Source organism: Bombina bombina, chromosome 8, assembly GCF_027579735.1.
Source record: "Bombina bombina isolate aBomBom1 chromosome 8, aBomBom1.pri, whole genome shotgun sequence".
Lineage (NCBI taxonomy): Eukaryota > Metazoa > Chordata > Amphibia > Anura > Bombinatoridae > Bombina > Bombina bombina.
In genome coordinates this window covers 125,343,726-125,369,329 of record NC_069506.1, presented here as the reverse complement: position 1 = coordinate 125,369,329, position 25,604 = coordinate 125,343,726, and the positions used below count along the sequence as shown (strand labels likewise).

The window sequence follows — 25,604 nt, the reverse complement described above, 5'->3', positions numbered from 1 at the left end:
CCGGCTGAAAAAAAGTCTAACACCTGCAAAAAATCAGCGTAAAACGTAACGCAGCCCCATTGATTCCTAAGGGGAAATAAAATTTATATTTACACCTAACACCCTAACATGAACCCTCAGTCTAAACACCCCTAATCTTACACTTATTAACCCCTAATCTGCCGCCCCCAACAACGCCGACACCTAAATTATAATTATTAACCCCTAATCTGCCGCTCCGGACACCGCCGCCACCTACATTATACTTATGAACCCCTAATCTGCTGCCCCCAACATCGCTGACACCTACATTATATTTATTAACCCCTAATCTGCCGCCCCCAACGTCGCCACCACTATAATAAACATATTAACTCCTAAACCGCCGCACTCCCGCCTCGCAAACATTAGTTAAATATTATTAACCCCTAATCTGCCGGCCCTAACATCGCCGCCACCTTCCTACATTTATTAACCCCTAATCTGCCGCCCCCAACGTCGCCGCCACTATATTAAAGTTATTAACCCCTAAACCTAAGTCTAACCCTAAACCTAACACCCCTTAACTTAAATATAATTTAAATAAATCTAAATAAATATCCCTATCATTAACTAAATTATTCCTATTTAAAACTAAATACTTACCTATAAAATAACTGTTCCAATCAGCCAATAGAATGCAAGCTCAATCCTATTGGCTGATAGCATCAGCCAATAGGATTTTTTCTACCTTAATTCCGATTGGCTGATAGAATTCTATCAGCCAATCGGAATCTAAGGGACACCATCTTGGATGACGTCACTTACCTTCATTCTGTATTAGTCGTCGGAAGAAGAGGATGCTCCAAGTCGGATGTCTTGAAGATGGAGCCGCTCCGCGCCGGATGGATGAAGATAGAAGATGCCGTCTGGATGAAAACTTCTGCCTGTCTGGAGGACCATTTCTGCCCGGCTTGGATGAAGACTTCTGCCCGTCTGGAGGACCACTTCGCCTGGCTTGGATGAAGACGTCTCCCGGTAAGACGATCTTCAGGGGGTTAGTGTTAGGTTTTTTTAAGGGTGTATTGGGTGGGTTTATTTTTTAGATTAGGGGTTTGGGCTTGCAAAAGAGCTAACTGCCCTTTTAAGGCTGGTGGGTTTTACTGTTGGGGGGGTTGTTTGTATTTTTTTTTTACAGGTAAAAGAGCTGATTACTTTGGGGCAATGCCCCGCAAAAGGCCCTTTTAAGGGCTATTGGTAGTTTAGGCTAGGTTTTTTTTTTTTTGGGGGGGGGCTTTTTTATTTTAATAGGGCTATTAGATTAGGTGTAATTAGTTTAAATTTATGTAATTTGTTTATTATTTTCTGTAATTTAGTGTTTTGTTTTTTTGTACTTTAGCTTATTTAATTTAATTTAGGTAATTGTATTTAATTTAGTTAATTTATTTAATTATAGTGTAGTGTTAGGTGTTATTGTAACTTAGGTTAGGTTTTATTTTACAGGTAAATTTGTCTTTATTTTAACTAGGTAGTTATTAAATAGTTAATAACTATTTAATAACTATTCTACCTAGTTAAAATAAATACAAAACTTGCCTGTAAAATAAAAATAAACCCTAAGCTAGCTACAATGTAACTATTAGTTACATTGTAGATAGCTTAGGGTTTATTTTATAGGTAAGTATTTAGTTTTAAATAGGAATAATTTAGTTAATGATAGGAATATTTATTTAGATTTATTTAAATTAAATTTAAGTTAGTGGGTGTTAGGTTTAGGGTTAGACTTAGGTTTAGGGGTTAATAACTTTAATATGTTGGGGGCTGCAGATTAGGGGTTAATAAATGTAGGTAGGTGGCGGCGATGTTAGGGCCGGCTGATTAGGGGTTAATAATATTTAACTAATGTTTGCGAGGCAGGAGTGCGGCGGTTTAGGGGTTAATATGTTTATTATAGTGGTGGTGACGTTGGGGGCGGCAGATTAGGGGTTAATAAGTGTAGGTAAGTGGCGGCGACATTGGGGGCGGCAGATTAGGGGTTAATAAATATAATGTAGGTGGCGGCGATGTTGGGGGCAGCAGATTAGGGGTTCATAAATATAATGTAGGTTGCGGCGATGTCCAGAGCGGCAGATTAGGGGTTAAAAAATTTATTTTAGTATTTGCGATGCGGGAGGGCCTCGGTTTAGGGGTTAATAGGTAGTTTATGGGTGTTAGTGTACTTTTTAGCACTTTAGTTATGAGTTTTATGCTATGGCTTTGTACCATAAAACTCATAACTACTGACTTTTAAATGCGTTAGGATTCTTGACGGGGTAGGGTGTACTGCTCACTTTTTGGCCTCCCAGGACAGACTCGTAATATCAGCGCTATGGAAGTCCAATAGAAAAAAAAAGACTTTACGAAGTTTACGTAAGTCGTTTTGCGGTAAGGCCAAAGAAGTGTTCGGTCACCCTAAACCTTCAAGACTCGTAATACCAGCGGGCGAAAAAAAGCAGCGTTAGGACCTCTTAACGCTGCTTTTTTACCCTAACGCACAACTCGTAATCTAGTCGTAAGTTTTTTCTTGTTTTTAGTTGTCTTTCATTTTTCTTTTACTTTTTCAAAGTTTTCTTTTGTGCATCTGTTAGAGTGCCAATCAGCCTTCTCTATTTACACATACCCCCCCCCCCCCTCAATTTGTATGGCCCCCAGAGCTCAAATCAGCCAGACTAGGACCCTACTTACCTAAACATTCATTCACTATCTTGCACTTCTCTCCCCAGCTCAAGCATGTTGCTTGTCTAGTTATGTCTTTCGTGAGAATACTTGCGCAATATTAGTCAATCTACAAATTCAAATACTTACAACATTTATGTTCAAGATTCATCTACACAGTAGGAAGAGGGGGATGGAAAAGGGGACAGACTGTGGAGGGCTCTAACATTGTAACAGTGCCAATTCTGGTTGTTTGCGATAAGAAAAGGCTGAGCTAGGAAAAAAAACTGCTTCTCTGTTACTGTGGATCATCCTTCTCCTTTGGTTCGTCTGCATCACAGGATATAAACTGTACAGCTTATCTACAAATATGGTGGCATCTTTATCTGCATAGCGGAACTGTGGTAGCCATCTTGGAAACTCTGTCACCATACTGTAAAGGCAAATCATTACCCTTTCCTTTAACTCTAACCCTTATTTTGCAGGGGACACACAAAAAAGACCGGTAAACTCTGTAGCAACGCCAGTACTGATTGCAGGGCTAGATTTCCCCCTAGAGGTATGGGCACAGTCGAAATTGAGAACTCTAAGACCCCTAAAGTTACGCTTAGTAAACAAATCCAATGACACAAATATCAAGATATAAAGATAAAGAAAAAACACCTTTTATGAAGCAGCTCATTGTCCTGATCATTTTGTGAAGTAAGCATGGTTCCTCTTGATTCACTGTCACTTTTTTCACTCTGTTTAACAAAATAAATGTTTTGTTAGATGCTTAAAAATAGTATTTTGTTTTCCATGTTAACATTTTAATGTGATCATGTTTGAAATGTAAACTGATTATGTGTGAGATAATTAATTTTTCAACAGGGTAAAAGTACTCAAAAAAAAAATTTAAATCTTGAAAAATGATACAAAAGTGTTTTCTGAAGAATTACAATAGGGTTTGGGAAAGATCTCAATGTATCAGATGAGTTTCTGTGGTCCAAAGTCATTTGAAATTCAGATAAAACCCTGTTTTTTTAACTGGCTGTCAAGGCTCTGAATTTTAAAACATATTTTTGGGCAGGGACAACTTTGAGAGAACACTGAACAAAGTTCAGAATAAAGGGGGCACCACAAAGTCAGGCCAAAACAAGATAAAGATATGTCAACAGTGATCTTCCAATATTATAGTCTTAGGGATATCTGTTGAGGGGGTCAGCTGCTCTCTCTAATCACCCAAATCCGTGAAAAAAGCAAAATGGAACAGTCTGAAAAACAGAAAAAAAAGAGAGGTGCTTCCTTGTGTATATCAACTAATGTAGCAATCTGTGTCCAAATATACGCTCCCCCGCACCCAATCTACTCACAAGAGTTGCAGCACCCAAACGTTCTGTTAGAGACAGACTGGAGTCTCACAGTGCCCCAGCTCGCTGATCTCCCGCTCTCTGGATCCACAAAGGGATGATTTTAGCAGCTTTCACATCCAGAGCTGTTGTGGAAAAGCAGGTTGTCAATCGTTATACTCGACCACTCAGCCGATCAGGGGTTATGATCGCACTTTGCTGGGTTTAAGACAAACTTCAGTATTTCTTTATTCTGGTGAAATTTCGAGGATAATCTCCCTTTCCTCAGACCAACCTGGGAATGGGAGATTTTCCTCGAAATGTATCCTCGAAAGTACCCCTAATCAGCTGAGTGGTCGAGTATCGCGATTGACAAACTGCTTTTCCACAACAGCTCTAACTGTGAAAGTTGCTGACATCTTCCCATTGTGGATCCAGAGAACGGGAGATCAGCGAGCTGGGGCGCTGTGAGACCCCAGTCTGTCTCTAACAGAAAGTTTGGGTGCTGCAACTCTTGTGAGTAGATTGGGAACAGGGGAACATATATTTGGACCCAGAACTTTTTTCTGTTTTTCAGACTGTTCCATAAAAACGTTAAGACTTTAATATGAATGCTTAATTTTGCATAGCAAAACAACTTTGCAATTTACACTTTCATTATATATTTTGCCCCCCCTTTTCTGTAATTTAAGTCCAAAAATTGTGGATTCTCTACTCCTGAAAACTGAAAGAGCACTCAAAGTGCTGGACAGAGTTTGACCATTGAAAAACAAAGTGTTATTCATTCTAATAAAGTACAGACTATGCTGATATAAAATACAATATTACACAAAGGGCCAGATTACAAGTGGAGCTCTAAATATCACTTTTGCGAAAGCAATATTAGAGCTCCACTGAGTAAAACCAGTGCATGCTTCCATAGGCTCCAATGGGACACGGCATGAGAACCTAGCACGTTGAAAGGGGTAAGTAGCGCAGCATTTTTAAATATATATATGTATATTATTATAATTATCAGGTATTTGTAGAGCGCCAACAGATTCTGCAGTGCTGATATACATATATATGTATGTGTTAATATGTGTAAATACACATATTAACACATAACTATATAGTTGTAATCAAAATTTTTCAACCCCCATTGCAAATCAGGTTTATTGTCAAAATGTACAGACTTTCAGCTGTTTGCAATGAACAAAAGCAATTGAAATAGCTCAACACCACGTATGCTTCAAGTGTTTTCCTCAAATTCAACTGAAAATGCAACTTTTAATGAATTCTGCCGTCTCAAAATTATTCAACCCTCTGAAAAGAATCCATCACAACAGCACAAATATGCAAAACAGTTGTCTGCAGCACACCTGATGCAACTAATCAAGGGCTTCATTAGTTGCGCCAGGTGTGCTTGAGCTAAACAATACCTGGCTAGGGGTTTGTTGAGTGTCACATTTGATTGTATGTTAGAAATATGGCTGTGAAAAGAATGGCCCAAAAAGTTAAGAGAAGAGATCATCGCACTTCACAAACAAGGAACTGGATACAAAAAGATAGCAAAGGGTGTGAATGTTCCTAGAGACACCGTTGGAAGCATAGTTTGTAAGATCAAAGTTAAAAGAACAGTGGTTACACTACCTGGACGGGGCAGAATCAATGGCTGCAACCAGATTTCTGAGAAGGCAGGTTGAGAAAAACCCTAGAGTGACTGCAAAAGACTGACAGCAAGACTTGGTGGAAACAGGAACTGAGGTTTCAGTTTGCACAGAAAGGCGCGTACTAAATGCAGAACGTTTCCATGCTATAACTCCAAATCGTACACCACTACTGACCCAAAAGCTCAAGAAAAGTCGGCTCCAATATGCTCAAAATCATATAAATAAGCCCCACAAGTTCTGTGATTCTGTTCTGTGGAACGATGAAAAAAAACTGGAACTTTTCGGCCGGATGGATCAGAGGTATGTCTGGAGGAAGAAGAGTGAAGCATACGCTGAAAAGAACACCCTGACTATAGTTAAGGATGGTGGTGTCTCGGTGATGCTCTGGGGCTGCTTTGCCTCCTCTGGCACCTGCAGCGTGTGGAAGGCAAGATGGATTAATTGAAGTATCAGGTAATACTAGGAGAAGACGTAATGCCATCTGTAAAGAAGCTGAAGCTTGGGCGTCATTGGACCTTCTATCAGGACAATGATCCCAAACATACCTCAAATTCTACCAAGGCTTGGCTGCAGAAGAAGTCCTGGAAGATTCTACAGTGGCCATCACAGTCACCTGACTTGAACCCCACAGAAAATCTATGGTGGGACTTGAAGAAGGTGGTTGCAGCACACAAAAACAAGAATATAACTGAACTGGAGGCCACTGTTCATAAGGAATGGGCTAAGTTTCCTCAGTAACACTGCCAGAAGCTGGTGTCTGGCTATACATCTCGTTTGTAGCAGGTCATAACAGCAAAAGGGTGCTGTATTAAGTACTAAAGATGCTTGCCATGAAAGGGTTGATAAATTTTGAGACTGAAGAATTCATTAAAAGTTGCATTTTCAGGCAGAGCTTGGTCAAGCAGACAAATAGACGCATAGTCTCACAGCTACGAGACAAACAACGGACCACAGCCATCTATTGAGTCAGTAGTAACCGGCAAACCAGCTCCACTAACCATGCACACAACATTAGAGCCTGATGTGACCGCAACAAGTCGAATTTGGGCATTATTACGCTCCCGCTGGAGCCTTTTTCTCCTCGAGGGTACACTGAATCGCAGCCATCTTGGAGTACCCGCGGCCTACTACGTAACTCCACACATGAAAAAAACTGGTGCCACAGATGCAGCGTCGAGCCCTGATAGGATCAGATTGCACAATTAAACCAGTAAACTATACCTAACTTCCACTAATCAATCCCGAACAACACAGCTGCTAAATAACCTACATGTTATTAAAGAAAAAGAAAATCTAGGCCCAGGATGCTGGACTAGCACTGATGCGCAACACTACTTGTGTAAAGAGCTAACAGGTATGCATGATTTTCATACCTCACAATAAAAGACAAGATCCCAAATAAAAGAGTAGATGGCATCATTTCCATAAGGACCGGGATTAATGAACTCTGTCTCTAACAGTTAATACAATTAACACGCTTGGATAAACGTGAATCATAGCAGTGAACAAACAACGTGGATTATATTACAGTGCTCTTCTCCTCAAACAACTGCAAAGATTACTCTACCACCCCCCTAGTCAAACACTTTCATATAGACTTACCGAGATCAGACAGTTTAAACTCAAATTTCACTTTTGCAGCGCCTGCCATGCTTCACCCAGTGTGAATATTAATATAGCATTAATATATCCACCTGCCCCCCCACAGCATGCCAAAACTGTTAGTCCAAGTAACAATTCTAGAAATTCTAGTAGAAAAATTCTTCGTGCCATGAGCACAAATGCTCGCAGCTTAGGAAATAAATTACCTGAACTCATTTCAATAATGACTAGGGACAACTTGGATTTAGTAGCTATAACAGAAACATGGTACAATGATTTGCATGACTGGGACATAGTCATACCTGGATACAGGTTATTTAAAAAGAACAGAGTAGGAAAGAAAGGTGGAGGAGTTGCTTTGTATGTAAATGAAAATATAAAGGTTACTGAAATTGTAGGAACAAATGATGAGGTGGAAAGTATTTGGGTGACTTTGGAAATTGGAGATAAAAATGTTTTTAGAATAGGGGTTGTATATAGGCCTCCATTGCAGGATGAAAAACTGGACAATCTGTTATTAGATGAAATAACCAAAATGACCATGAAGGGTAAGGTTATAGTACTGGGGGACTTTAATTTGCCAGATATAGACTGGAAGATTCCTTCTGCTAGATCGGCTAGAAGCAGGTATATTCTTGAATCTCTGCTAGGGGAATCACTTGAACAATTAGTCAAGGAACCAACTCGTAAGGAAGCTATATTAGATCTAATACTTACAAACAGTGATACAGTTTCAGATGTGTCTGTAGGTGAGAACTTAGGATCCAGTGATCATCAATCTGTTTGGTTTAGTATTCATGTTCAGGAACTGTCCACCCAGACTAAAACAAAAGTTTTAGACTTTAGGACGGCAGATTTTTCATTAATGGGAGAATACCTAAAGAACTATTTAAAGGGGAAAACTCTTATTACAGGGGTTCAAGAACAGTGGGAATTTGTGAAAGGTGCCATTTTAGATGCAACCGCACACTGTATTAGACATGTCTGTAAAAGTAAAAGAAAGCGGAAACCAATTTGGTTTTCCAAAGAAGTAGCACATGCTGTAAAGACAAAAAAGATAGCTTATAAAAATTACAGACACACACAAGCAGATGATGATATGAAAATATGGAGACTCCAACAAAAAAAGACTAAGCAGTTAATTAGGAAGGTTAAAGCTCATGCAGAAGAGAAGATAGCACAGTCAGTAAAACATGGGGACAAAACATTCTTTAGATATATCAGTGAAAGAAGAAAAAATAAGGTAGGAATAGTAAAATTGAAATCAGTTGATGGTAGAATAATAGAAGGAGATAAGCAGATTGCAGACTGTCTCAATGATTACTTCTGTTCTGTTTTCACTAAAGATTGTGAAGATACAATGTCTACATTAAGGGATGCTACGCAAAATAGAAACAAGCTTAACAGTAATCTTTTTACAGAGGATGAGGTTTTGTTAGCATTATAAAAAATAAATGTTACAAAGGCAGTGGGTCCTGATAATATTCATCCAAGGGTTTTAAAAGAACTTCGATCAGTGCTAACTGTCCCATTAACTGATCTGTTTAATCAGTCACTATTAACAGGAGCTGTCCCAGATGATTGGAGAATAGCAAATGTAATACCCCTTCATAAAAAAGGCAGTAGAGAAGAATCTGGCAACTACAGGCCAGTTAGTTTAACTTCAGTAGTAGGGAAATTAATGGAAAGCCTCTTAAAAGAAAGAATTATGACTTACATAAAGACAAACAATTTAGAGGACCAAAATCAGCATGGTTTTACTTCAGGGAGATCATGTCAGACTAATCTAATTGACTTCTTTGATTATGTAACAAAAGTATTAGACAAGGGAGGAGCAGTTGATGTAGCATATCTAGATTTCAGCAAAGCATTTGACACCGTCCCACACAATAAACTTATTCACAAACTATATCTCCTTGGTCTAGATTCAAAAATTGTGAACTGGGTGGAATGCTGGCTTAAGGACAGAAAACAAAGTGTCTTAGTAAATGGAGTTCATTCAGCAGAGGGGGCTGTTACTAGTGGTGTTCCTCAGGGGTCAGTTCTGGGGCCTGTTTTGTTTAACATATTTATCTGCGATATCCGCAAAGGGCTACAGGGGAAAGTATGTCTCTTTGCAGATGATACAAAAATTTGCAACAGAGTGGATGTTCCAGGGGGGGGTAGACAAAATGAGAAGTGATATACAACAATTGGAGGATTGGACAAACGACTGGGATCTAAAGTTTAACACAGCAAAGTGTAAAATAATGCATTTAGGGAAGAAAAATCCAAATGTTAATTACAGACTCAATGACACTTTACTGACTGTTACAGACGAGGAACAGGACTTGGGAATTATTATTTCAGATGATTTAAAACTTAGTAAACAATGTAGTAATGCAGCGAGTAAGGCTAGCAGAATGCTTGGATGTATTGGTAGAGGTATTTGCAGCAGAAATAGTAAGGTTCTTATGCCACTTTATAGATCATTAGTTAGGCCTCATCTTGAGTATTGTGTGCAGTTCTGGAGACCATATCTTCAGAAGGATATTAACAAACTTGAATCTGTGCAAAGGAGGGCTACCAAAATGGTACATGGTCTAAAAAATAAAACTTACCAGGATAGGCTCAATGACCTAAATATGTATAGCTTAGAGGAGAGAAGGGAAAGAGGTGATATGATAGCAACTTTCAAGTACATTAAAGGGTTTAGTAAAACTGAGGCTGTGGGTATTTTACATAAAATGGAAAATTCAAGAACAAGGGGTCATGAGCTCAAGCTAAAGGGTAGTAGATTCAGAAGTAATTTGAGGAAGCACTTCTTTACAGAAAGAGTGATTGATTTATGGAATAAACTTCCTCAAGAGGTAGTAGCAACAAACACTGTGGGGGACTTTAAAAATGCATGGGACAAGCATAGGGCTATCCTACGAACTAGATAAGTTTATACTGTTAGGTAAGGTCGGGCAGACTTGCTGGGCCTATGGCTCTTATCTGCCGTCAATATCTATGTTTCTATGTTTCTAATATCTACTATCACTTCTCCTACAAAAAGCTACAAATATCACTATCACAATGGCTTCTAAAAGAAACACTAAGGGGGACAATCATCTTAAATCTCAATCTGCCTCAACGATATCAGTCAGCTCCTTTTTTTATGCAACTGACAATACACAAGCTGCCTCAGAACCTCAGCTAACAACTAACACAGAACAAGAGCCATCTTGAGCTACTGCACTTTCATTGGAATACATGGTCCAACTCAAGCAACATATTGCTAAACTTCCTAAAAAGGAGGACTTTGACTCTCTTAAGACCCTCATCACAACTGAATTCTCATCTATGTGCAGAGATATCACAGACCTGGGGAACAGAATTGAGGAGATAGAAGATACACAAGAAACTTTCAGCTCTATGGTAAGCTCAATTTCTACACAAGCTAATACACATGAAACAAAAATAGAGTCCTTCAAGAGAAGATAGAAGACCTGGAGAATAATTGCAGAAGAAGAAGTAACCTCTGCATCAGAGGTATCCCTGAACACGTTAAAGCTGCTGAACTTCTGCCCTATCTCCAAGGCCTGTTTCTACACGTCAAAGAGAATCCACAAGCCTCACTAGTCAAACTAGAAAGAGTACATAGGGCATTGAGACCCCCTCCTCCTCCTAACACTCCCCCAGAGACGCTATTATAAAATTCCTTAGATTCTCAGAGTAGAAATTTGACAGAAAGCTAGAACATCACACACGATCTCCTACCTAGACCACTCAATAATTTTTTTTCCAGATCTCTGCCCCAGCACCATTCAGAAGAGAATCACGCTTAATCATAACTATACTACAGGAAAAATGTATAAAGTATCTCTGGGGTTCCTTTTCAGCTTGGTTATTCCTTACAAAAGATATACCCTTATCTATAAAGGCCCAAAAGACCTGGATAAACTCTCAAAAGGACTTGTGTGACGACCAAGGTTAACCAACCCTGCGCCAGTCACTTGTTTGGCACAGAAAGGGTTATCAGACCCCTACTACTGTCACTAATCTGTCACAATCTAGCCATGCCAGGCAAGCGTGTGACTTAGTTCAGCGGGTGCAAGGGTTAACAACACTCTAGTCTGTACTAGACGTAAAAGAAATGCCCAAAACTCCCCTTTAATGCCACTCACACTAAACTAAAACCATATCTAGCTCCAAGCTGCCACAAGGAAAAACCCAGACCTACACATTAACTTTCAGAATACTATTTAGCAGAAAATAACCTAAAATATAGTTTTACTACCACCAATCTCTTTCAGTAAAAATATTATGCACAACCCATTATTAATAAAAAGTTGTTACAAGTAAAATTACACACAGCAAACAGTTTTTAAAATAAAAAGAAGAAAATAGCAGAACCGTATACTGTACTAGTCTTGGTATCTGTGAAAGGGAGATGGCATGAAGCAATGGGTCCTTACTCTGTAGAACAGCTTCCCTTGTAATGATAATTTCAGTGTTAAAACACAAGACCCTTATACATGTTTTCAATAGATCAGGTTGCCTGACCTCACCCCCTTTGCAAGGGCTGGCTGGGAAAACCCCTATCTTTTACGACAGTCCATAAACTTTAAGTACCTTTGACTGAAATCAGAGAACACATTATTTCTGCTAGATACATTCATTTTCATATAGACAGAAAGGCAATCTCTTATTTACACTGTGAGAATCAGTTTGATACCAAATATGACATGGTTGCCATATTTCCCTTCATCTAATGTCATAACAGGTTTTAAACACATATCTACATTGTACCCATGTCCCTTTACTGACCTTATCAGTTTCTGGGAAGAGACACTGCTTTGTGTCTCTGGAGCTGACAAGTTTACTGGATTTATGGCTCAATGCATACACAATAACATTTGGTGAAATGGGCCTTAGAAACTATTTATGAGGGGTTCTGGCACATCACAGGGAACACATTTATTCTTGAAAACTATATGTTTTTAGCACAAAACTACAGAAAATTAACCTCTTAGAATCTCAATCATGGGGTATTCGTGACAACTTGATAACCCGCTGAAGCTTCTGGGCCCACCTACAACTTCAAGTGACTCTCATTCAACCCTAGGAACAATAATATCACCTTCACAAAACCACCTTGGCAGACAGTCCAATCTAAGAAGAGGAAAGATGGACCCACCACTACCACCCCTCCCAAAGGGGAGAGCACCTGATCCTGATGATACTACCCCTCTACATACTAGAGAGACAGAACCACTTGTATGTATTACTATACAGACTCATAATGTATAATGTTTCTAAAGAGATGTATCATTAGCTTCATAAGAAAAAAAATACACAATATTATGTTGGTACCTCAATATACCTATTACACAAGATACATAATACCTCATAGTTTTCATATAGTGGACCACTATAATGACTACAGAATGCAATGATTTAGTTTAATTGCAGAGTATAAATACTCACACAGATTAATGGTTAAAAAGTTTAATTACTACTGTTTAAAAAAATAGTTATAATTAAGGTTCTGTTGGTTGTTGGACCTCCTTCTTAAATGATAAATGTTTTAAGCCACTTCTTGGCTTTTAACCATGAATCATTGTTTATTTGTTACTGTTCTATATTTTGTTTATTTATACTTGATGTATGGCATTGTAAATTCATAAGCATATCCACCACTCTTTGCTTACAGACACTAATTCAGACTCTGAGTAAAGAAATGTCCCTGAAAACTTCACATCCAATGACCTTGTCACTATCACTCGTACCCCCCCCATCAACCTCATACCACCATGGCCAACCTGGATAAGAAAAAATGAAATATCCTCACAGTTAACACAAAAGGATTAAATAACCCCTACAGACGCAATATAGCCCTTAGAGACTTTGCAAATAAGAAAGGAAACCTTGTTTTCCTACAGGAATCCCACTTCTTATAGGGTAAAGTACCCAAGACCTTTTTATACAAATTCGGCCCGCCTTCAACACTATTAAGACTAAAGGGTGGGTATACTCCTCAAAAAAGGAATACCTTTCCAACTGTATAATGCACATAAAGATAACAAAGGTAGATACTTTATCCTTGTGGGTAAACTATACAATACCACTGTCACCCTAGTATGTATTTACGCTCCCAATGTTAATGAAGACAAGTTTGTAAAAACCCTGACAGAAAAAATATTAGAAGTCACAAAAGGTCTCCTAATTGCAGGAAGAGATCTTAACACAACCCTAGATCCCCTATTGGATAACTCCAATCGCACCTCATCTACCCCACACAGAATAATTAACAAAATCAAATGATTGGTAGGGAGTATACATGTGCCTCTAAGGCTCATAAGACGCTTTCAAGGATAGACATGTTTTTGATCTCAGAGAAATTAATAGGTTTAGATGTGGAAGCAGAATTAAAAGAGATAACAATATCAGATCATGCCCCAATAATTCTTAAAATTTATATGAATAATGGTAATTTTCCCATGAAAAGATTTCGGTTTCCGAATTATTTAATTAATGATATAGAATTTAAAAACATGCTAATAACAAAGTGGCAGGACTTTTACACCAATAACCTAGAATATCTGGATAAACCAGAGATATTTTGGGAAGCGTCGAAAGCTGTAATTAGAGGGGAAGTAATTGCCTTCATGAGTTAAAAAAAAAAAAAAAAAAAACACGAGAAGGAAATGGTAGAGATTATCCTCTGCATATAACAAATACCTTGATGAGCCAAAAAGGAAGAACTGGCAACAGTATGAAGAGGCCAAGGAGGCTAGGGATATATGGCTACTTAATAAAACCACGCAGCAAGAACTTAGAATGAGCGCAAAATTCTACAGACATGGAAATAAAGCAGGGAAACTATTAGCCAATTTAGTAAAGAGAGTGAAAGGACACAATCATATCAGCTCCATAACTATGAATGGGAAGATTGTAAATAAGACGGAAGATATTTTAAAACTGTTTACGGAATACTATCAGAAGGTTTACAGCCCAGGAGAATTAAACTTAAAAGAAAAGAGTGATTTTTGGGCCAAGCTTAAACACCCAAAGCTCAAGGAAGCAAAGAGGAATAAAATTATCAGAACAATCTCAGAAGAAGAGATTAGTAATGCTATCAAGAAACTAAAAAATAATAAAGCCCCTGGGCCAGACATACTACCAAATGAATATTATAAATTACTAATAGAACATATAGCTCCATGTTTAACTTCCTTGTTTAATTCATACTTTATGGGGGGAGGGGGGGAATGTCATCTCATTTTATGGCATCTTGGACCACCTTAATATTAAAACCAAATAAAAATCCAACCATGATGGAATCATATAGACCCATATCCCTGCTAAATTCCCACTATAAAATCTTGACAGGTATTATTGCAAATAGAATCCAGTTAGTCTTAAAATCCATAATTCATAGTGATCAGACGGGCTTTATGGTGGGAAGAAACTCTGCTTCCAATCTACGAAAGGTGTTCCTAGTGTTAGACTATGTGAAAAACGAAAAACAAAAACGGAAGAAAAAATATAAAAAAGGTGATAGATCCAGTCTAGCTATAATTTCCCTAGACGCACAGAAAGCATTTGATTCAGTGGAATGGGATAATTTATTTACCTCATTGTTAGAATTCGGCCTCCCCGAAATAATAATTAATCTAGTTAAGAATATATATAAAAAACCTTGTACTGCAATATTGATGAATGGCCAGATATCAGAAAGCTTTCTCTTAGGTAGAGGTACTCGTCAGGGATCTCCACTCTCACCCCTATTTAACATTGTGATAGAGTCTTTAGCCATTATGTTAAGGGAAAAAAATACAGGGAATAATGGTGGGTAATTATGAATGTAAAGTTTCCCTTTACACAGATGACTTACTATTATATGTTCGTAATCTTAAGGAAAACATCCCGTTAGTACTTAAAATAATATCAGATTTTAGTTCTTTTTCGGGCTATAAGATTAACGTAGCTAAATCTGAATTGATGATAGTCGGGGAGGATGAAGACCCGAGGCTAGGAAATTATTTCAAGATTGCTCAAGAGGGCATAATATATTTAGGAATTCTGATTTCAACTCGAGAGGATACATGGTATAGCTTAAATTATACACCATTACTTAAGAAAATAAAAGAAGATTTAAAAGCTTGGACTAAATTACCTATATCAATTACTGGTAGAGTTAACATCTTTAAAGTGATAATTTTTCCAAAAATGTTATACCTAATCCAAAATATTCCCATTCCAATGTTGAAGAAAGATATAAGAGGGATGTCGACGGCCATCAGGCAATTTATATGGAATAATAAGAAACCTAGAATATCTTTGAATAAACTATATTTGCAAAGAAATATGTGTGGACTAGCTCTTCCAAATTTGGAACACTATAATTGGGTAATGTTAAGGAGAATAGTGGTGGAGTGGATAACAGGTGTTTCGTATTATACGATACCAGAAATTAAAAAAAAATTCTTTAAGCCGCATAATTTACTGAATCTTAATCATAGTCCATGGCAAAAGCTTCCAGCAAATATTAAAAATACAAAAATTATGGCTAACCCCATAATATTTTGGCAAAAACTCTGCAAGAATTTAGGAATAGAATATGGTATGTCCAAATATCTGTTAATACAGAATAACTTGGTATTTCCAATGGGTTTTAATTCATCCCTATTTCAAAATTGGGATGTAAAAGGGTTGAAATTCATACACCAAACACTAGACATGGAAAGGAAGACTGTTAAAACATTTGATTCTTTGAAAAATGATTTCCTAATAAATAATAAAGATTTCTATGCTTGTCTCCAGGTTAGGCATTATGCAAACCAACTTATTAGGGAAAAAGGCTGGAACTGGGGATGGGAGAAAATTGAACCGTGGTTAAAAATGGTTACGCAGGGAGTATACTCAATTTCACCATGGTAAAAACTTATTTCCACCCATGAAGGTCAAAATAATTTAGATATCTTAACGGGTAAATGGAGACCCTACATTAGAGGAATGGATGAGTCTAATGAAAGGATAAGGGATTCACAATATCTGAAACCTGGAGAGAGGCACACTTGAAATTATTATATAGAACTTATTATACCCCTGAGAAGGGAGCAAAATGGGGCAATACACAGTTTAGAAAATGTCCAAAATGTAGTAAACGTGCAGCTGATCTGATACATATGATTTGGGAATGCCCCTTAATTATACAATTTTGGCTTAAAATTAAGTATTGGCTAGATAAGATTTTAAAGATACCTAGTAATATTGAGCTAGAACATATGCTGTTCCTATCAAGGACTAAAGAAATGGGGAGAGATTGGAAACTAAAAAATATTTCAGTATTAGCAGCTAGGAGTATAATTTTTAAAAACTGGAAGAATAGCAAAAAACTCAATTTCATAGAATGGAAGAATTTCTTGATAAAACAGGCAATTATTGAACAATTTGATATACAAGAATTTAATGAGCATGCAAGTATAGAATATATGAATAAATGGGGAAAATTTATACATTCACTTTCAGATACCCTACAGGAACAGTTCTGGTACCCCTTTAGGAACACAGTAGAAGCTTAAAGTCTAAGTTGTGATAGATGGTGAGTGGGAATGGCAAATGGTTTTTTTTTTTTGTTTCTGTTTTTTTGTTGTTGTTGGTTTATATTATACTGAGTAATGACTGATAGAAAGTAATTTGCATGGTTAATACATGAAGAACTGTCTGTTAATTAAGTTTGGAATCTGTAAAACACCCTGTGAGGTGAAATGTTGGCCCAAATGAGAGGCTGTTTACATTTTGTTTTTTCTTTTGTTGTTTCTTGGTAAAATACCCTGCGAGGTGAAAGGTAAGCCCAATTGAGAGGCTTTTGTACTTATATTTTTGGATTATAAATAAATAATAAAAAAATAAAAAATCAGCCCTTGCTGTTCATGACACATGGAGAGCACTCCACCCCGAATCTAGGGACTACACATTTTTTTCCCACCCCCACTCCCGATTCTCTCAAATTGATTATTTATTTTTAGATGTTAACACACTAGCCCTAGCGACACAATCATCCATCCTACCCTCCACCTGGACAGATCACTCAATAGTATCATGCATAATACAATGGCCCTCCGCATCACTAATATCTTATATATGGAGGATTAATGAAGAGCTCCTGAACCACCCAATTTATAGCAAAAAAATTTAAAAAACAGAATTTATGCTTACCTGATAAATTACTTTCTCTTACGGTGTATCCAGTCCACGGTCTCATCCTTACTTGTGGGATATTCTCAATCCCTACAGGAAGTGGCAAAGAGAGCACACAGCAAAGCTGTCCATATAGCTCCCCTCAGGCTCCGCCCCCCCAGTCATTCGACCGACGGTTAGGAGAAAAAGGAGAACCATAGGGTGCAGTGGTGACTGTAGTTATTTGTAAAAATTAAATTTGAACCTGACCGAATTATCAGGGCGGGCCGTGGACTGGATACACCGTAAGAGAAAGTAATTTATCAGGTAAGCATAAATTCTGTTTTCTCTTACTTGGTGTATCCAGTCCACAGTTTCATCCTTACTTGTGGGATACTAATACCAAAGCTTTAGGACACGGATGAAGGGAGGGAACAAGTCAGGTAACCTAAACGGAAGGCACCACTGCTTGCAAAACCTTTCTCCCAAAAATAGCCTCCGAAGAAGCAAAAGTATCGAATTTGTAAAATTTGGCGAATGTATGCAGTGAAGACCAAGTCGCTGCCTTACAAATCTGTTCTACAGAAGCCTCATTCTTGAAAGCCCATGTGGAAGCCACAGCTCTGGTGGAATTAGCTGTAATTCGTTCAGGAGTCTGCTGTCCAGCAGTCTCATAAGCCAATCGGATGATGCTTTTCAGCCAGAAGGAAAGAGAGGTAGAAGTCGCTTTCTGACCTCTCCTCTTACCAGAATAGACAACAAACAAGGATGATGTTTGTCTGAAATCTTTAGTTGCTTTTAAATAGAATTTTAAAGCACGAACCACGTCAAGATTGTGTAAAAGTCGTTCCTTCTTAGAAACTGGATTAGGACACAGAGAAGGAACAATGATTTCCTGGTTAATATTCTTATTAGAAACCACCTTTGGAAGGAAACCAGGTTTGGTACGCAAAACAACCTTATCTGCATGGAACACCAGATAGGGTGAATTACATTGCAAAGCAGACAATTCAGAAACTCTTCGAGCAGAAGAAATGGCTACTAAAAACAGAACTTTCCAAGATAATAACTTAATATCTATGGAATGCAAAGGCTCAAACGGAACCCCTTGAAGAACTGAAAGAACTAAATTTAGACTCCATGGAGGAGCCACAGGCTTGTAAACAGGCTTGATTCTAACTAGGGCCTGTGCAAACACCTGAACGTCTGGTACAGCTGCCAAACGCTTATGTAACAGGATAGACAGAGCAGATATCTGTCCCTTTAAGGAACTAGCTGACAGACCTTTCTCCAATCCTTCTTGGAGAAAGGACAATATCCTTGGAATCCTAACCTTACTCCACGAGTAACCATTGGATTCACACCAACAAAGATATTTCCGCCATATCTTATGGTAAATTTTCCTGGTGACAGGCTTTCTGGCCTGTATCAGAGTATCTATAACTGATTCAGAGAAACCACGCTTAGCTAGGATTAAGCGTTCAATCTCCAAGCAGTCAGTTGCAGAGAATGCTTGAAAGGACCTTGAATTAGAAGATCCTGCCTTGATGGCAGTTTCCATGGTGGGACCGATGACATGTCCACTAGGTCTGCATACCAAGTCCTGCGTGGCCACGCAGGTGCTATCAAAATTACCAAAGCCTTCTCCTGTTTGATTATGGCTACTAGCCGAGGGAGAAGAGGAAACAGTGGAAAGACATAAGCTAGACTGAATGACCAAGGCGCTATTAATGCATCTATCAATGCCGCCTTGGGATCCCTGGATCTGGATCCGTAAAGGGGAAGTTTTGTGTTCTGACGGGACGCCATCAGATCCAATTCTGGAATGCCCCATAGCTGGGTCAGCTGAGCAAAAACCTCTGTGTGGAGTTCCCACTCCCCCGGATGGAAACTCTGACGACTTAGAAAATCCGCCTCCCAGTTGTCTACCCCTGGGATGTGAATTGCAGATAGATGGCAGGAGTGATCCTCCGCCCATTTGATGATCTTGGATACTTCCTTCATCGCTAGGGAACTCTTTGTTCCTCCCTGATGATTGATGTACGCTACAGTCGTGATGTTGTCCGACTGAAATCTGATGAATTTGACCTCCGCTAGCTGAGGCCACGCCTGGAGCGTATTGAATATCGCTCTCAGTTCCAAAATGTTTATCAGGAGAAGAGATTCTTCCCGAGACCATAGACCCTGAGCTTTCAGGGAGTCCCAGACCGCACCCCAGCCTAACAGACTGGCATCGGTCATGACAATGATCCACTCCGGTCTGCGGAAACTCATTCCCTGAGACAGGTGATCCTGAGACAACCACCAGAGAAGAGAGTCTCTGGTTTTCTGGTCCATTTGTATTTGAGGAGACAAATCTGCATAATCCCCATTCCACTGTTTGAGCATGCACAGTTGCAGTGGTCTGAGATGAATTTGGGCAAAAGGGACTACGTCCATTGCCGCAACCATTAAACAGATTACCTCCATGCACTGAGCCACAGAAGGCCGAGGAATGGAATGAAGAACTCGGCAAGTATTCAACAGTTTTGACTTCCTGACCTCTGTCAGAAAAATTTTCATTTCTACCGAGTCTATTAGTGTTCCCAGGAAGGGAACCCTTGTGAGCGGGGACAGAGAACTCTTTTCTACGTTCACTTTCCACCCGTGAGACCTTAGAAAGGCCAGGACAATGTCCGTATGAGCCTTGGCTCTGTGAAAAGACGATGCCTGTATTAAGATGTCGTCTAGGTAAGGTGCTACTGCAATGCCCCGCGGTCTTAGTACCACCAGAAGGGACCCTAACACCTTTGTGAAAATTCTGGGAGCGGTAGCCAACCCGAAAGGAAGAGCCACAAACTGGTAATGTTTGTCCAGAAAGGCGAACCTTAGGAACTGATGGTGATCTTTGTGGATAGGAATATGTAGGTACGCATCCTTTAGATCCACAGTAGTCATATATTGACGTTCCTGGATCATCGGCAAGATTGTCCGAATGGTTTCCATCTTGAAAGACGGAACTCTGAGGAATTTGTTTAGAATTTTTAGATCCAGGATTGGCCTGAAAGTTCCTTCCTTTTTGGGAACTACAAACAGGTTTGAGTAAAAGCCCAGTCCTTGTTCTGCAATAGGAACTGGGTGAATCACTCCCATTTTTAGAAGATCTTCTACACAGCGTAAGAACGCCTGTTTCTTTGTTTGGTCTGAAGACAAACGAGAAATGTGGAACCTTCCCCTTGGGGGAGAATCCTTGAATTCTAGAAGATACCCCTGAGCAACTTTTTCTAAAGCCCAGGGATCCGGAACATCTCTTGCCCAAGCCTGAGCAAAGAGAGAAAGTCTGCACCCTACTAGATCCGGTCCCGGAACGGGGGCTACCCCTTCATGCTGTCTTGGTAGCAGGAGCAGGCTTCTTGGCCTGTTAACCCTTATTCCAGCCCTGCAAGGGTTTCCAGGTTGCTTTGGGCTGTGAAACGTTATCTTGTGCAGCAGGTCCGCTCCTGAAGTTGCGAAAGGAGCGAAAATTAGCCTTGTTTTTGGCCTTAAACGGCCTATCTTGTGGAAGGGCCCTTTCCCCCAGTGATATCCGAAATAATTTCTTTCAGCTCTGGGCCGAATAGGGTCTTCCCCTTGAAAGGAATATTTAACAGTTTTGTTTTGGACGACACATCCGCCGACCACGATTTGAGCCAAAGCGCTCTTCGCGCCATGATGGCAAAACCTGAGTTTTTCGCCGCTAACTTAGCTAATTGGAAAGCGGCATCAGTGATAAAAGAATTAGCCAGCTTTAAAGCATGAATTCTATCCATGACCTCGTCGTATGAAGTCTCCCTCTGGAGCGACTCCTCCAGAGCCTCAAACAAAAATGCTGCTGCAGTAGTTACTGGAATAATGCAGGCAATTGGTTGAAGCAGAAAACCTTGCTGAACAAAAATCTTCTTCAGCAATCCTTCCAACTTTTTATCCATAGGATCTTTGAAAGCACAACTGTCCTCTATTGGTATAGTTGTACGCTTAGCAAGTGTTGAAACTGCTCCCTCTACCTTAGGGACAGTCTGCCACGCGTCCCGCCTGGGGTCGTTTATGGGGAACATTTTCTTAAAGATGGGGGGGGAACAAAAGGTACACCTGGTCTCTCCCACTCCCTAGTCACAATATCCGCCACCCTCTTTGGGATCGGAAATGCCTCAGTGTATACAGGGACCTCTAAAAACCTGTCCATTTTACACAATTTTTCTGGGACCACCATGGGGTCACAATCAGCCAGCGTAGCTAAAACCTCCTTAAGCAGGACGCGGAGGTGTTCCAGCTTAAATTTAAACGCTAAGGAATCTGACTCTGCCCGCTGAGAAACTTTTCCTGTGTCAGAAATTTCTCCTTCAGACAGACCGTCCCTCACTGCTAATTCTGAGTGTTGTGAGGGTACTACAGATAACTCATCCAAAGCTTCTGATTGCTCATCCTCTGTATTTAAAACTGAGCTATCACGCTTTTTTGGAAAAACGGGCAGTTTGGATAAAAATGCTACAAGAGAATTATCCATTACTGCTGCTAATTGTTGTAAGGTAATAGGGGCCAATGCGTTAGAGGTACTAGGCATCGCTTGCGCGGGAGTAACTGGTGTCGACACATGGGGAGAGGAAGAAGGACTATCCTCATTACCCTCCGTTAAAGAATCATCTTGGGCTACATTTTTAAGTGTCACTGCATGGTCTTTAAAATGCTTAGATGTTTTAGCACACTTTAAACACAAATGCAATGGGGGTACCGCCATGGCTTTTAAACATAAAGAACAAGGTCTATCTGAAGACTTAGATAGCACTACAATACAGTAAAATTCACTTTTTGAAAAAAAGTTACTGTGCCTTTAAATAATAAAAAGCACCCACTTTTTTACCAAATCACCAAAAAACATCCGATCTTTATGAAATTTTCACCACATGATCCCAATGCTTTGAAATTATTGCACACAAATATTCAAGTTAATTAACCCCTTATTGCCCAAACCGGAGCCAATTGAAGTAAACTACCGGTTTAACACACTACAGCATGGTGCCACAGTCTTTGCTGTGGCTCTACCTTCCTTTTGGGTTATTTGTAGAAGAATATAAGCCTCCCTGAAGTCCTCCTGCACTCTCAGGACTCTACACGTGAAGCTGCAAAAAGATGCCTTGCAAAACAACTGCGCAACTGAGGCGCGAAAATGAGGCCCCCTCCCTCTACATTCCTGAGTTATGGGGCCTTCCTGAATCAGAATAGGTGTCTTACAATATGCCAGGCGTAATAAAAAACCCAAAAGTGTTCACAACGTTTAAAACACTTGAACAAATATAAGATTACCCTAATAAAGTAATCGATTTAGCCCATCACAGTGTCTACCAGTATTTTAGCCCTTAACTGAAGCCATCCTTCTATACTGTGTCTCAGAAAATGGCTTACCTTCCCACGTGGGGATTTCTATCAGTATTCTAGCATTACTGGGTCTTGTTAGAAAAAGTGACTGAGCATACCTTAAGCAGTTAAGCCTGCAAACTGTTCCCCCCAACTGAAGTTCTCCGGTACTCAACAGTCCTGTGTGGGAACAGCAGTGGATTTTAGTTACAACATGCTAAAATCTTTTTCCTCTCAGCAGAAATCTTCATCACTTTCTGCCTCAGAGTAAATAGTACAAACCGGCACTATTTTAAAATAACAAACTCTTGATTGAAGAAATAAAAACTACAAATCTAACACCACATACTCTTTACCCTCCCGTGGAGATGCTACTTGTTAGAGCGACAAAGAGAATGACTGGGGGGGCGGAGCCTGAGGGGAGCTATATGGACAGCTTTGATGTGTGCTCTCTTTGCCACTTCCTGTAGGGATTGAGAATATCCCACAAGTAAGGATGAAACCGTGGACTGGATACACCAAGTAAGAGAAATCACTATCGGAATATTTTTCCCTCAACACAGGCTCAGTACCTCGTTTCCAAACAGTATGGGATGCTTACAAAAGTAACATGAGAGGTGCATTGATAAGTTCCCACTCACATTACACTAAACAACAAAGAATAGCCCTACACAATTCTCTTAACAAAGTCTCTGACTTGGGAACCAAACTTAGATCAGATCCCACAAATAAAAATCTCACTACAGACCTTCAAGCAGAAAAAGACAAAATTAACCACTTCCTAGGCAGGGAATGTAAGCAGTTAGCCTTCAAACTCCGCCAAACCTATTACGAAGGTGACAACAAATGCAGCCGAATTTTCGCGAGAAAACTTAAACGTAAAAGTAACAGAACATATATTTTATCGATTAAATCGCATATCAATACTACCTATAACAATACCAATACCATTGCGGAAACCTTTTGGACGTACTATCAAAACCTATACAATTTAATTAACACACACACCACAAGCTCAGAAGATTTAGGAGATGCAACAAATCTAATAGATCATTACTTATCAGATATCACTATACCCAAAATATCCAAGGAACAACAAAACCTTCTGGACAGCCCATTCACACTTGACGAAATACAAAGAACTATTAGAGACTTGCCGACAGATAAAGCACCCAGACCAGACGCATTTACTAACTACTACTATAAAAGATATATTGATATTCTATCCCCCAAACTACTAACCATATTCAACTCAATCTCTAACACGGACTCTTTCTCAGCCCAAACCCTAGAAGCACATATTTGCATTATCCCCTAAACCTGGTAAAGATCCTGCATACGTTGAAAATGACAGACCAATCTCCCTGCTGAACACAGATCTTAAGATCTTTGCCAAAACATTAGCTAACCGACTGAATTCCGTCCTTCAAGACTTAATTCATAGAGGCCAGTTAGGATTTGTCCCCTCTAGAGAAGCAAAAGACAATACTGTCAGAATTATTGACATAATTGATCATGCCAAAACTCATAACATTCCCTTCCTGATTCTGTCAACTGACGCGGAAAAAGCTTTTGACCCCGTCAGTTGGCACTTTATGAAAAATGTGCTTCTGAGAATAGGATCTGAATTCATAGCCAAAACTTTCACAATGTACTCCTCTCCTTCAGCCCGTGTACGGGTAAACTGTTAATTATCAGCTCCCTTCAATATTTCAAATGGCACCAGACAGGGCCCTAAAACTTTGTAAACATCCCAACATAACAGGCCATCCGATAGAAAACACACAACATAAAATAATGCTTTATGCAGACAACGTTTTATTTTGCATCACTAATCCTATGAAATCAATACCCCACATACTACAACAATTAGAAGAATTTGGCAATATGCCAAATTTTCTCATGAATAAAAATAAATCTGAAATTCTAAATATAAACCTCCCCCCCATAGAAGAACATATGCCCCTTTAAATGGCAACACACCTCCCTTAAATACCTAGGGATACAATTACCCCCAACCCTGAAGACCTCTTCAAGCTCAATTACAAAACACTCCTCGCCGCAATAATCACAGACCTCTCCTCCTGGATGAGGAAATACACAACTTGGATAGGCAGAATCAACATAATTAAAATTAACGTTCTTCCTAGACTACTCTATATACTACAGACCTTTCCTATTCCACTTCCGAATAACTTTATAACCTATTTACAGAAAAAAATATTCGATTTCATTTGGAGACAGTCCAAAGTTTGGATCAATAGAAAAATCATGCTCCTCCCGATGACACTAGGTGGTCTAGGGGTCCCAAAACGTCATAAATATAGACAAGCAGTTTACCTCCAACGTATTATAAATTGGTGCTCAGGGCCGGCGGAATGTCTCAGCAGGGGGGCGCAATTTAGAGCAGCCTGATTTTTTATTTTTTTTACTTTATGTTCGGTGGTGTTCCCTTAACTTTATGTCCTGTTTATTTTACTTTTGGCTAAGCCCGGCGTGCACGCAGCGCATCATATGGCACACCCCCCACTGTCCCTTCTCGACCAACCAACACTGCCCCCTCCAGTACACCCACCCCCACGCACGCAGCCGCAGGCCTCCAGGCTCCAGCAGTGTTAACTACCAGGTTGGTTCCTGGCACCGCACCAGGGATTCAAAAGGCTGCACATACATATATATATTTATCCAGGGTCGGTGCTTGCAGCTAGTATGGGGGCGCACAACCTGCAGCAGTAAGTTAACACTATAATTGTTTTTTTTTTAAACATAATGGCGGTCCTTATTGTAACCATGTGTGGAGGCGGAGCATTTACCTTCAGAGTAGAGGCACGTAGCGGTTTGAAAGTGCACT

The 25,604-nt window shown here is 39.5% G+C and overlaps 1 protein-coding gene across 1 annotated transcript in view; it reads right to left on the bottom strand.

Moving 5' to 3' along the window:
- CCDC30 (coiled-coil domain containing 30) overlaps positions 1 to 25,604 on the bottom strand; it is a 380,612-nt gene that overhangs the window by 279,852 nt on the left and 75,156 nt on the right. The window contains exon 10 of the mRNA XM_053690989.1: positions 3,316 to 3,395. Coding sequence (XP_053546964.1) covers positions 3,316 to 3,395 — 80 coding nt within the window. The remainder of the gene's footprint in view (positions 1 to 3,315; positions 3,396 to 25,604) is intronic.